Source organism: Gasterosteus aculeatus, chromosome 17, assembly GCF_964276395.1.
Source record: "Gasterosteus aculeatus chromosome 17, fGasAcu3.hap1.1, whole genome shotgun sequence".
In the NCBI taxonomy this organism is placed as follows: Eukaryota; Metazoa; Chordata; class Actinopteri; order Perciformes; family Gasterosteidae; genus Gasterosteus; species Gasterosteus aculeatus.
In genome coordinates this window covers 15,576,556-15,589,420 of record NC_135705.1, presented here as the reverse complement: position 1 = coordinate 15,589,420, position 12,865 = coordinate 15,576,556, and the positions used below count along the sequence as shown (strand labels likewise).

At 40.0% G+C, this 12,865-nt stretch overlaps 1 protein-coding gene across 17 annotated transcripts in view; it reads right to left on the bottom strand.

Moving 5' to 3' along the window:
• Positions 1-12,865, bottom strand: part of slc2a9l2 (solute carrier family 2 member 9, like 2) — a 78,265-nt gene that overhangs the window by 59,026 nt on the left and 6,374 nt on the right. For 11 of the 17 annotated variants that reach the window (XM_040202935.2, XM_040202941.2, XM_078091560.1 and 8 more), the window contains 5 exons: positions 12,364-12,455; positions 10,427-10,528; positions 9,838-9,998; positions 8,740-8,864; positions 7,530-7,675 (listed from right to left, as the gene is read on the bottom strand). In XM_040202935.2, the coding sequence (XP_040058869.1) occupies positions 7,530-7,675; positions 8,740-8,864; positions 9,838-9,998; positions 10,427-10,528; positions 12,364-12,441 (612 nt within the window). In that variant the 5' untranslated portion in view covers positions 12,442-12,455. Of the gene's footprint in view, positions 1-7,529; positions 7,676-8,739; positions 8,865-9,837; positions 9,999-10,426; positions 10,529-12,363; positions 12,588-12,865 lie in introns of those variants that run through there. The other 6 variants (XM_078091558.1, XM_078091555.1, XM_078091557.1 and 3 more) reach the window with 2 other exon arrangements.

Here is a 12,865-nt window from a genome sequence, read left to right as displayed (position 1 = left end):
CTCTTTTGGGGATTAAGTTGCTTATAACCTTTATAACACTGGTATAAAAACTTATAATCAGACTGTAAAACTTTTGAAAAAATATCATTATCATCTATTTAACATCCCATGTTGTCAGCCAGGGCTGTAAATTAACTAGTCCACAACACTGTCCATCAGACTGTGGTTACTTTTTAAACAGTACGTATGTGCTTAGGTGCAGTATAATGTGCCGTCCAATCTTGTGGCTGAAACAATTTCAACATTCAGAATTTCTAAAATTGAATTATACTTAAATCAAAGTGGAAATAATATAGTCAATAGTTGCAGTCCACAGAAAAAGATTGAAATTGTTACTCTAGAGTGTTGGTTTCTGAAACATGTTGGCAAAACTTTTTTGCTCTGTATTTGGTCTCCACCCTCTCCTGAGGGAAATAAATGGCTTTTGAGCAGTTGAATAATTAAATATGTTTATCAGCCAGTATGTAGCTTTGTCTGTCCAATGTGCAGGTGGCTTGGTGTTAGTCATGGCTTTTTCATTGAATAAAGTGGCATTTTACTATTAAAAACAGCCTTATTGAAAGGAGTCAGTGTATAATGTGAGTCATAAAGTCATAAAATCTAAATAATTAGCTGGATATTGCTAAGTACGTTTTCGGATCCATCACTGACAGCTTTCACATCATTTCCAATACTATTGAACTCTATAGCAACCAAGTCACAGCTCACATTACTGTGAACAGAACTACTTCATATTACACACCCGAAACGACGATGGAGTTTGTAATGGCCAAAATATCAAATTATAATTGGCCTCAGAGGTCTTTACGCGGGGCATTGACATTGTTAAGCTAACTTTATATCCTCCAATGAAACAGCGTCTCTTACATTCCTCTTGGCAGTGTGATCGGTTTGCATCAGTTACTATGACCTCAAATAAGGAGATAAGAGTAAATTTATCAAGTTGAATTTACATAGCAGGCCCAAAGATACACTCACACATTATTAATGTTCTCACAATTACCCACATCCACCCTGTGGGGATCTAACAAGCAATTGAAAGCAGTTCTTATCGACAGATGAACACATGCATAAACATTGCAATCTAGCAGGCCCAAAGCTTAAACTTAATACCTTTGCTATACAATGTTTGTGATTAAGTGTCTTTGGAAGTCCCAGTTCTATAAAATATACTACTATTCAAAGGTAAACGCCGCACTGATTTTAATGGAATCACAGGTAGCACACGTAACGGGAACTATCAGCCCTACCGTTTAATTCCATTTGACCCTGAAACATGCAGAACAAAACAAGTTTTAATAAATACCAAGTGTCGGAGGAGCTGAGGATCAAAAGAAGACACTCCTTATCAGCCGTTTAACATTAAAGGATCCAGAAAACCTACAATGATTTCAGAATGAGAGAGGTGTTTTATGTGTCTCACGTCTCTCAAACTCCAAACTCCAGCGTCAAATCACTAGATTTAGGGTACGCGGGGGAACTCCTCCAACCCAAGAGAGACAGCGCTCAAAGTTCACTCCATTGCAGCCGGGAGGGAAACTCTACCGAAACTCATTTGCTGGAAACGGGCCCAGACAGAACGGGGGGTCGTGAACACTACTTGTCCACAAGTATAGGCCTCGACAGGTGAACCACATGCTCCTACGCTGGACGATCTCCACACACAGCTGGTTCCTGAGGTTCTACGCTGGCTAAGAACGCTTGAGACAGGCAGGGGAGTCAGAACCAGGAATCTCGCTGAACGAGAACTCCGATTTACGGACAGGAATCAGGTAAACGGACAAAGCGAGGGTGGGTGGGAGAAAAAGAGAGTTATTTAAACCATCAGCAGATGATTACTGGAAAGCAAAGAGACGTAAACAAACAATAAGAAACGCAACATGGGTATGACCACACACACGCAAGGAGATGTGATCAGGGAAAGACAGAGGAGAAAACAGTAGGGGTGGACAGGAATCCTAACAATATCTAACTGTGTACAATGAAAAAAAACACCCCGTTAGCAAAAACAACTTTTAATTGAGCCATTAAGTAGTATTATTGGAGTACTCTGTACAATCTCTCTTTAGATTTTGGAAATGTATCAGGGGAGGAAAAGTGATATTGGTTCGAGGTAGAGACTTTTCATATTGTAGTCTTGTATAAAAATATGAACGTATACAGTATATTTGAACCAATTAAGATATTGGCCTTTTGTCCATTGTTCTTCTGCATACTGACCCCTATCTGAACTAGGTATATTTTTGCATGCTGCAATGAGCTGTAGGTCATCGTATCAAAGCTGGAAATAAGCGTGGGCTTTTGATTCGATTTCTTAGGCTGCTAAAAAAATATTGAAATCAATACTTTTTTAACATTAACTCAAATGCAGATGTAGATTATATGAAAACTGCGGATACTGCTGGCGCACCCAGAATCCGACATTGACATACATACGCATAATAATCAGGATAGATTTATCTGCTTCACACACAGTCGTGTTCACAAGTTCACTAACTAAGTGCACGCCTAATGGTGTCTACCAATGGCTGCTTTTAACTGGGGCGAGTCAACCAGGTTTGCGTCCCATCATCCATAATGAAGGATCGGCTCAGAAAGCCGTGCTCTGACCTGCAGTGACAGTTATTGTGATAGTTGTCTAAGCAGAAGTCAAACGGTTCATGCAGTAGTCAATTTTCCCTTTCAATGATCTCCCCTGAGAATGCGCAGGCTGCACGGTGTGAACTGACACACTGGGATTGAACCACAGCAAGGGATTAAACCTTTTCATTTTTTGCTTCAAGTTGAGATGAAAGAAACAGAGAACAATGTGCCTGTAGTAGCCGGAGTCTCAGCCTTTGGAATATTTTATTTGCTGGAAGCAGCTGTCATTGTATCTTCCACTAGGATTCCCACATTACAGGAGGGGGCGTTATGGATGAATGATCTTGTGACAAAGTGACGTGCTGACGTTCACGCCGTTCACAGTAGACACCTGACTTTACCTTTATAAATTTCATGGTAATGGAACAATAAATGGTAGAACCAATGCAAGAAAGCTTATCGAAAGCTGATAAAAAAAGCAGGATAAAACTTCACATCTATGTTTTCAAGAGATTTTCTTTTATGATCATTTTCACCTCAAATACCATAATATGGGGTTTGAAGGAATTGTAATGTTTATTTGAGGTAATAAAATAGCAAGGATTGGTCTACAAGGTAGAGAAATCTACAAGGTAGAGAAATAAAGGGGATTTAGGTGATGCGGATATATGCATATATTGATTGTTTTTTGGCAAGTATAACCGTTTTCTTCTTTGTGTTGTTGTCCAGAGGTCAAAAGTCAAATCATTAGCCTTGCTTTCATGACCATTATGGAAGAAGCCATTATTTCCCCATTGGCCACCTAGCTGTGCCACCAAAAATGGCACAGCATGATAAAAAGTGTGATGACTCCACTTTGTCGACCTGGACAATGTTTTTTTCTGTCGGGATAAGGGGGAACCCCAGTGACTGTTCTGTCTTGTAAAAATCATTTTATATGTTGCTGGTGAAGAAATAAATCAACATGACAACACCTTTCAATTTTGAGAAATGCCTGAAAAAAATCACCAGCTCTTAAAAACACTATCACACTATAATCTATGATAACCCAGTGATCAAGGAGAGTTTCACATTAATAGAGTGCTGATAACAGCTCTAAAAGGTGGCTTTAGTGAAGGCCTCAAGGCAGAGAAACAGCAGGAGTGAATATCCTTTTCGTTCCGAAGTCCGGCTCTGGTATGCCAATGCGCATTCGAGTGACAATTGGAATAGAAAAAGCTCCCCTAACCTCTAAAACCTGTGCAGAAGGCGCTGAAATTGCTTGTGAGGTGCATACAATGGCCGCTGCACGTATGAGTGACACCAGGATCAAAAAGTGGCAGTTTGCAGGTTCCTTTTTCAGAAAAGCATAAACCAATCTGAGAACGGCAAGTAGGGGCATGGACTCGCCCTTCATCCATATGCAAATGTGAATTCATACATATGCAAATGTGAATCCCGTAAAAATTTGCCGCTTCCTTCGTCTTTACAGGCTGGCCAGCAACTTTACTGTCTCCAATCACGGAGGAGAACTACTTTGTTTTATTCTGACAGCGTAAGTGTGCAAGAAAGTGAATATAAAGCGTATTTCCCAACATGTTGAACTCTAATATTATCACTATAGAAAAAACATGAATATGTTTTTTTTTTTATTCTATTTCTGCAAATGCAACAGGTCTTTCATATTTTCCTTTTGAATTAAGACTTATACAGCAAAAACACATGATGCTCAGCTACTCGTGTTTAGTTCTTGAGTGTGTACTGTACGGTTAAATGCACACACATATATCAAATATATAACATCATGGTCATTTAGAATAACCAGTTTGACAATAATGTTAGATAAATGACATTAGAGGGGCCAACATTAAACAATCCTTTGATTTATTTTAGTCCATTTACACCTCCCCGGTAAGCCAAAGCCACGTCTGATGGAGGATAAATAGATTTCTATAACCTCTGAGTTTGACCTACCTAATGTAAGCTGCATTTGAGGCATGCTAATGAGTTCAGTGTCTCATGGGAGCTCCCTGACATAGACCTATTCTTTCTGTAATGGGATAAACATGTGTCCCTGGTGGGGAAAAGGTCAGCGGCCTATCATGATGTTTAGAGTAATTATCATCTTTCAAAGCTTATCACCACTTTGGACCACAGAGCGATGTCCTAGACCAGCCCCGCTGAGAGGAAGGAGTCCCATAATCAAAGTCTGTGGCGCTGTTATCGTATGACATCAAGGGTGTCTGTTATGTTTGTGGAAGGGCGCGATGCCGGTGACACAAATACACGACGGTGATATTTATAAAGGTCGTCTGTGGGTTGAAATGATGGATTGGACAAACCAAATGCTTGGATATTATGCTTAATGTTTGGATGTCGGAACAATATGGGAGGAGGAACATAGGAGAGGAAACTTGTGGTCAAATCTTTCCAAAGTACATGTATAAACAGTCCAAACTAAAAAAAAAAAGTTTTTTCTTAGCTACACTTATACAACAAATACTTGTTTCTCTTGCTATCAAGTGAGGAGAGAGTCAAATGTATGTAAGGGGCACATGAAATTAAATGTAATCATGAGTTGCAGTTGTTGGTTTGTTTTGGAGGATTATGTTGCGATGCTTCATGGACTAGCTGCCTCATTGCTGGGTTGTAAACGGCTCTCTTTATGCTTTTTAGGATGTCTTGGATGTTTTTTAGTTCTAATGTATTGTGGATGTATTGATCACAGAAATATCATAAAGGGTAAATAAATACGTATATGTACAAAGACTGACATGCAATGTGCCACCTGCCCATTTGAAATAAAGCACAATCATGGAAACTCACACACGTGCCACTTTTATGTGCAGTTATAGCAGTTATCAGCCAACCTGTGGCAAAGTGCTGCACATGTGGACAGACAAAGATGAAGCTCAACCCTGCAGGTCTGAAGGAACACGTTGGTTTCGATATGACCTGGCTTGAATGGGCACAGAAAAATAAGGAATAAACAAAGCTTCTCAAAACCAAAGAGTTACAGTGAGTGTGGGAATCAACTAACTGTTGGAGAACTATCACCAAATCTAAAGTGAGGAGCGACCTCGAGCAGCAGCAGCAGCAGCCACATAAGAAGAGGAAGCTGCCAGCTGCATCCAGTCCAGCAACCGAGAACAACCTCAGGTGTTGCTCTGACAAATAACTGCAGCGAGAGCAGAAACAGGTGAATCACACAGCACACAGGGGTCATCACAAGTCGTGTTATCAAATATAGACACCCTGCCACCGTCATCGCTTCAGTCACAGTGTGACTGGTTTAGGTTATTTAAGAAATAATACAATAATAAGTGTTGCAGAAGATTCTAAAGCTAGTTGTTTTAGTCTCATCTTCTATTCACAGTGCATTGTGTGTGGGCGATATATTCCGGTTCGCATTGATCCAATGTGGTGGTCAATGAGTCTAATCAGAGGCTGCTGTGCGGGATCTGATAAATGTCCTTGGTTTGTTCGGCAAAGTACGGAGCGTGTAAGATTCGGGGTTCGCCACTATTCACAGTCATGTGCTTTACTGTGAAAGCGATGGGGAGTTCAAATGTGTTTCATTTTGTTTTTCTTCCTTTTATGTTAATGTATACGGATCAATGTGGAGTTGTTCTTTTTTCCAGTTTTGTTTTGTCTGACGGCGGCTGTGAAAGTGTGATTATGTGTGTGGAGCAGCTGGCCGTGCATCCCTGCTGTGCCCATGAGTCCATCAGTGTTTCAAAGTTGTTACATTGTCCTTATTGAGTTCAAGGAATAGTTGTTGGATTTGGTAGTTTAGGGCTGGTGTTTAGGAAGGAAAGAGGGGACATGAGTGCTTGTTTCTCCTGTGGTTGGGGACTGTTCTACTGTGGTGCAGTAGCTCCCCCTAATGGTGAGACGAGCTGCAGTGACTCCTTCGCAGGGTTCCTTCGCAGGGTTCCTCCTTGAGAACGCTGTCTCTGGTCTTTTTACGTGGCGATTTAAATTTGGGGGAGGGATGAGGGAAGTTTTTGTGCGGGTTGTAGACTTTTGAGTCATTCTTTTCTGGTTTCTCTGTTTTCCAGGTATTGTTGCCATTTCGGTTAGTGGCTGCAGTACGATTGCTGTGTGTGAGAGGTGTGTCACAATCGACCATTGAACTTGATCCCGAAAAAAGGGCTAAAACTGGACAGCGGATATAAGATTCATTCCTTATCATCAATATCCAATCGGATTTGTACAAATCTCCAGATGAGCATCCTTCGGGCAGCAAAGAAGTCATTTTTGATCTACTTGTATTATACGTCTGGAGACATCTGAGGTTAAATTATGGATGAACAAATCACTACTGTATGGGTGGCATACTGGTTCCCCAACGTATATAGTGATTAAAAGTGTATCCCCTATGTTGTCCCACTATGGTTATGAACTGCATTGAATGCATTTCATCAACAATTATAATGTTGATGATTTGATTTTAAAAGGAAACCAAAATCTAAATGATTATAATGAAGCTGTGATGTTTTTAATAACACCGTTTGCATTTTTATATCGCAAACATCTCGTATCCATTTTATTCTGTGACTTCTGTGTTTCATACTCTACGTTGCACAATGGAGAATATATAAAAAAATCCTATTCTGTTCTGCTTTTCTCGTGGCAAAGTAAGTCACATCGTATCTAGTACTTCAACTAATCAATTTAAATTGCTACCAACAGCATCCACAATGGTTGACAACTGGCTCACAAATATCTTAAGATATATATCAGATGCTATGGCCCCCAAACAAACTTACACTTTATTAAACAAAAACACCCTAAATTCTTCTGTGCTCCAAACAAGCTCCACCCTGTTTGGACTCCAGGGATAGAAGTGATTGCAACGAGCATCATTTAAACTCCAACCTTTAAATGGTCTTAATGCAGGAATAGAGGTAACACCACAAATACTCCCGTGTGTTCCTGCGGTGAACCGTCTCAGAAGCACTGACCTGTCCCAGCAGCTCGGGCAGCCCCAGCACTTGTCCTGTGAACACTCCCAGGCAGATGAGGATGGAGTTGAACTGGCCAATGGAACCTCGGACATGTCTTGGCGTAATTTCTCCCAGGTACATGGGCAGGGCACTGAGAGCTATACCTGTCGTAAAAAGCAACATATTAAGTTTAATGTGATGCGTAAACATTAAAATAATGAAGGGAATCCGTTGGTCAGCGCTGTGATACAAGCAGAAGGTATCGCCCTGTGTTTTTTTTGACTTGAAAATGTTCGATTTGCTTCAACAACATTTGAGAAAGGCTGAACTGACCTGATTTACGTGATAATGTCAGGATCTCAGGATTAGAAACGATCAGCTTTGGTCAAATATCTAATCCTTAGATTTGAGCTGGACAACATATCGTCATGTGGCCCAAGTTTTGCCTCTTCCTGGTTTAGCTACAAACCAGCTACAATAGAGTAGATGGTAATGTGTGAACTTTGCAGGCAGTTATATAAGGTCTACCAACCTTGGCATTCGAAATTCTTATTTAACATCAAATAAGCACTGTGTAAAAACAATGTTGTTGTAAAATCATTATTTAAGTATTTTGGTCAATGCTGACAGCATTTTGCACAGATGAATTTCATGAGCTTAACATTTTTGAAAATGCACTGGAATCTGCAACCAGAAAAGCATATTTCAAACGTGCTGAAGTGGAACCTGTTCCTTAGACCTCCTTGAACATGCAGGTACTGTAGCAAGTCAGGAGTGCACAGCTCATCAGACGGGCAAAATACGTGTTTGTCACTCACACATGATAATGTTCTAGCTGTCAAGACGCTGTCTGAAAAGGTTTTGTTTGTACCATATTTTGATCTCACGGAAATGTGTTTCTGCAGGTCACATGACCCACAATCACAAGGATGAATGAGCACTGGTGTTAAGCTCCTCCTCCATGATTGGAGACATTCGCTCTGAAATCAAAGTCTTACTGATAGATCACTGATCATCAGTGCACTCACGTCTGTCGAGTAAAACACACTTGATATCTGCAAACTCCCAGAGACGTTTTTTAAGCTGTGTAAGCTGACAGTGTTTCTCAGTTGTATATAAAAGATGGCTAACCAACATATTTTCAACTAACAACTACCATGTGTTAGTTTCAGGCAATCTGACCTTCGCGCATTGTCTGGTCAGTGGTGTGCATACATGTAACACGTACCGGCATTAACCCCGATTACGAGCCGACCGATGATGAGCATCTCAAAAGATTTGGCCCTTTCTCCGAGGGTCAAGAGCAGAGTAGCGAGTAGCGCAAAGCCGTTATTCACCAGCAAGGTTCCCTTCCTAAAGACAACAAAAGAATATGATTGTAGGAAGAGAAAAACAGCACATATAGATAGATACAGGGAAAAATGACCTACAAAAAACCTAGAGAGAGATTATTTTGTATCTTTATCTTAATACATCAAAAGAGGCACTATAAAGTATTATATCTAAATAGCAGAACCATTCACAGCTTGTGAATCTAAATAAAAAAATAAAACTGATGGAATGCTATAATAATGAACTAGAAGTGGGAAAAACAGCCAGAGGGAGTCATGACTTCGAGAGGAGAAATAGTGGAGTTGCGCTATACAATTTAATGAAGGCAGCTCATGATGTGGGTGGAATTTCAACCAGTCAACCTTACTACACTATTTACGTGTCCTTATTTAGGTTCTTGATCTGCCAAGAGAGGCTTTCAGTCTTTCAGAGGAAACCGGACTGCCAGTTCGTATCTGAGCATCTTCTTCTCCTCGTGCGCATAATGGTGCATTCAGGCTACCTACAATTCCCAGCTTGACCATTGTCACCCACATAGCCCACATCATTTACTAAAATTGATTAATAATCAATTAAATGAATTTTAAAAATATAAATTGCTCAACCGATGTCCATGGGCCGTGTCCTGACAGAGTTGGTTCTGTAGAACCTCTCATTTAAAGCAAATTCACTGCATGTGTCCAAGTGGTTGCAAACACATGAGTATGGCCAAATGATGCCTCTCCTCAATGCAACGCTGCACAACTTGTCCTTGTGATCTGTGTGAAAAACACCCAGCTGAGGCTGCACCAGTGAAAAGTGGTGTAAGCTTCTTAATACAACCGTGGAGAACTGTGACCTCGTGGAAGAGCAAGAAACTTGTCTTTTTGTTCATGGTATCACAGTGAGCTGGTTGATTCGTCGATCGCTTTTTTTGGATTCAGGTCCCAGGTTAAGAAACTCTTCCGTGTCACTTGAACAAGACTTGATCATGAGTGCAGTCGAGTTGACTCACCTTCCGAGCACTCTGAGGATTATCGAGACGGACAGCGCTCCAAGAAGGCCTCCGATGGAAAATACGGACACTGTGACGGACCAGAGGAGGGTGGACGTCTCTACTGCAAGAGGCTGTCCGTATCTCTCCGTCCATGTTGTGTTGTAGAAAGCTTTAATGTACTGCAATACAAAATCGACACGGCAGAAAGACACGCTATGAATTAATTGATTTATTTGAAGGGTTTATTGTTAGACAGTGACAGTTCCTAATTTTCATTTATCAATTTTTTAGCAGTACAGAATGTGTACATAATAGTCTCTCACCCAACTGTAAAGAATGTGATCTTGAAGCAAATGAACATCTAAGTTGGCTCCTTGGAGAACATATCCAACTTTACTCCACAAGTGTACAGAAACAGACTTAGATAATAAAAAAAATTCACAAGCACTGTATAGCTATAAAGCTATATAGGTCTTTAAACTGGGAATGCATGCATTCTTGACTCTGAACATTTGTTGAACATAATGATCAAGGATTTTCTGCGTTAAGAAATGGAGAGAAATCCATGGTGCTTTTTGGCAAGCAGAGCAGCCACAGTTTGACTCACCAGAGCCGGAGCATTGACCACCGAGAGGTTGTAGCCATAAATGAAAGACGACCCCAGGGAACCGAAAAAAGCTGCCCCCAACAGACAGGCTGTGATTGGCTGCTAAAGGGAGAGGGAGCACACGTAGCACACAGGTTGTTATCGAGCAAACAAGTATGAACCTATTGCAGTCACATGTTAGGCTATCGATCTCCAGGGCTGACCAATACCCGGAGAATTCAACAGAGGACATTGCTAAGTATCAAAGTGAGCAAACCTGGTTATTCCCTTTGCCCTCGAGTATCTCACTACATGCATGCTCTGTTTGACTAAATGCACACTGTGCTGTAGTTTGTCTTCAGAAATTAATGATAGCGAATCATATCAATGTGAAACGGGTATATTACTGGACTGTAGGGATGCTTTGAATATGTAGGACAAAAATAAGTAGCATGACTAACAACCAGGCCATTTTTAGGCCCCAGCTCAACATTTGCATACCCGTGATAAAAAAAGTATAGTGCATCTGCAACCATAAGGTCTTCTTGAATAATGTGGGTGTCATAATACAGCGAACACTGGTTTCATCCAGGTGTGTAAATATCAGTATATATGTTGTAGGTCAAGACAAAATGAAGATGGCACATTGCACAAATTATAATATGCAACACCATCTATTTCACCACACTGCTTTTGCAAAATAATTGATTGTGAAGAGTTGGAAGTTGATGGTGTCCATTAAGAAGTTAACTTCAACTTCAACTTTTGAAGCACAGTTTTAAAAATATTAAAACAAACAATGTTGATATGGAAATACGGACCACACTAATTGCTAAACCAAACACATCAGTCATCTGTGGAACAACGCACATGATAGAACAACAACAAACCAGAATTATCCCTGAAATTCAACTCCATACAATTACTACTTTAATCTCACGGTTTTACCTGATCAAAGCCTGCCATGTAGCCTAAAGTTGGTGATTTTAAACACGATACTCTCCATAAATTTTACAACTTGACATGTTGCAGCCCTCAGTGTATTAATCCATGCACATGTCCCGCTCAACCCTCGTGTTCATCAGTGCGCTTAGTTTGGCATGTTTTCTAAAACCATTTTTATTCTCATGCTTGATCCAGTGATTGATTGTTTGCTGCCCCAAGATAAATCAGTTTAATAGCTCTTACTGTAATGTAACTTTTAAGGCTCTCTTAAGATCAACTGTTAATGATGCTCTTCAGGTTTAAGGGCAATAACCTCTTCAGGGACCTTCAGGATTGTTTGTGTGGAAAAGGTAAAGATAACACTGTGAATGGAAGCATTTAATACCACCTATGCCAACAATACTTTAGTGCTGTTTCTGAGTTAGCTTGTGTGGCAATTTAGACGGGGAAGTGAAATAACAGATAAGTCATCTTTAATACACAGCAATAAATGGTTTCCATGAAGTGATTTTCCGTTCCGTGTACAGTGTTTGCTATTTCATAAAAAAAATATATATATATATATATATATATATATATATATATATATATTTATTAGTAGGAACAGTGTACATAACTAGATAATTCTACATAACAAATATATATATATATATTTGTTTAAATATGTTTTTAATGTAAGATATTTTTAAATGTATCAATACAGCGTATTGCTCATTATTTGAGTCTAATATCAATGATTTTAGCACTGATTCAAAGAGTAAAGAGCGCAGGTCCTAGTGCAGTTTGCTCACGAAAACCTTGGCTGCATACCAACTTCAACTTCAACTGTGGAACGTATTCCATAACAGGCAAAGAACAACAACATATAGACACCCTCGACCTACTTTGTACTATGAGGACTCTCAATCTGCCCAACCAGTAAAATTTCCTACGTCCCAAAAAAATGACATTCTTCGGCAGCTGTAAAGCCATAAAAACATGAGTTTGCCGAGCGATGAGTTCATGGCACTAACCTGTCCAGAGGTCTTGGCAGAGACCCTCATCTTGTGGTTTCCAATCTCTTCTCCTTTCTCTGGTGGCTTGTCCGCCATGATGTTTCAGCAACCTTTATTGAGAACGTCGTATCATATTACAAATGGTTCTTACAGAATACTGATAAGAACACAAGAGACGTTTCCCAACAAAGAGAGGGATGTGGAAATAATAACAGAAAGCACAGAGTGAAACATCTGCTGAACAGGAAATGACACTGCCTCAATGTGCTGACGTGCACATAATGACACTAAATACAACGCCATAAATAAAAAACGAACAGCAGACCTGTGGCTGTGTAAAAAACTAGATGTATCTAAATTAATCTAAATGTATACCGTATACATAGTTTATGTATATAGGCGTTTGGCTGTGGCGTGGATGTCAAGCCAGACATCAAATAATGGAATCTGATTTATAATCTGTGGACAGGCTGCAAGACCATCTTTTCCACTTAGAAATCACACTCTGAATTATGTATTT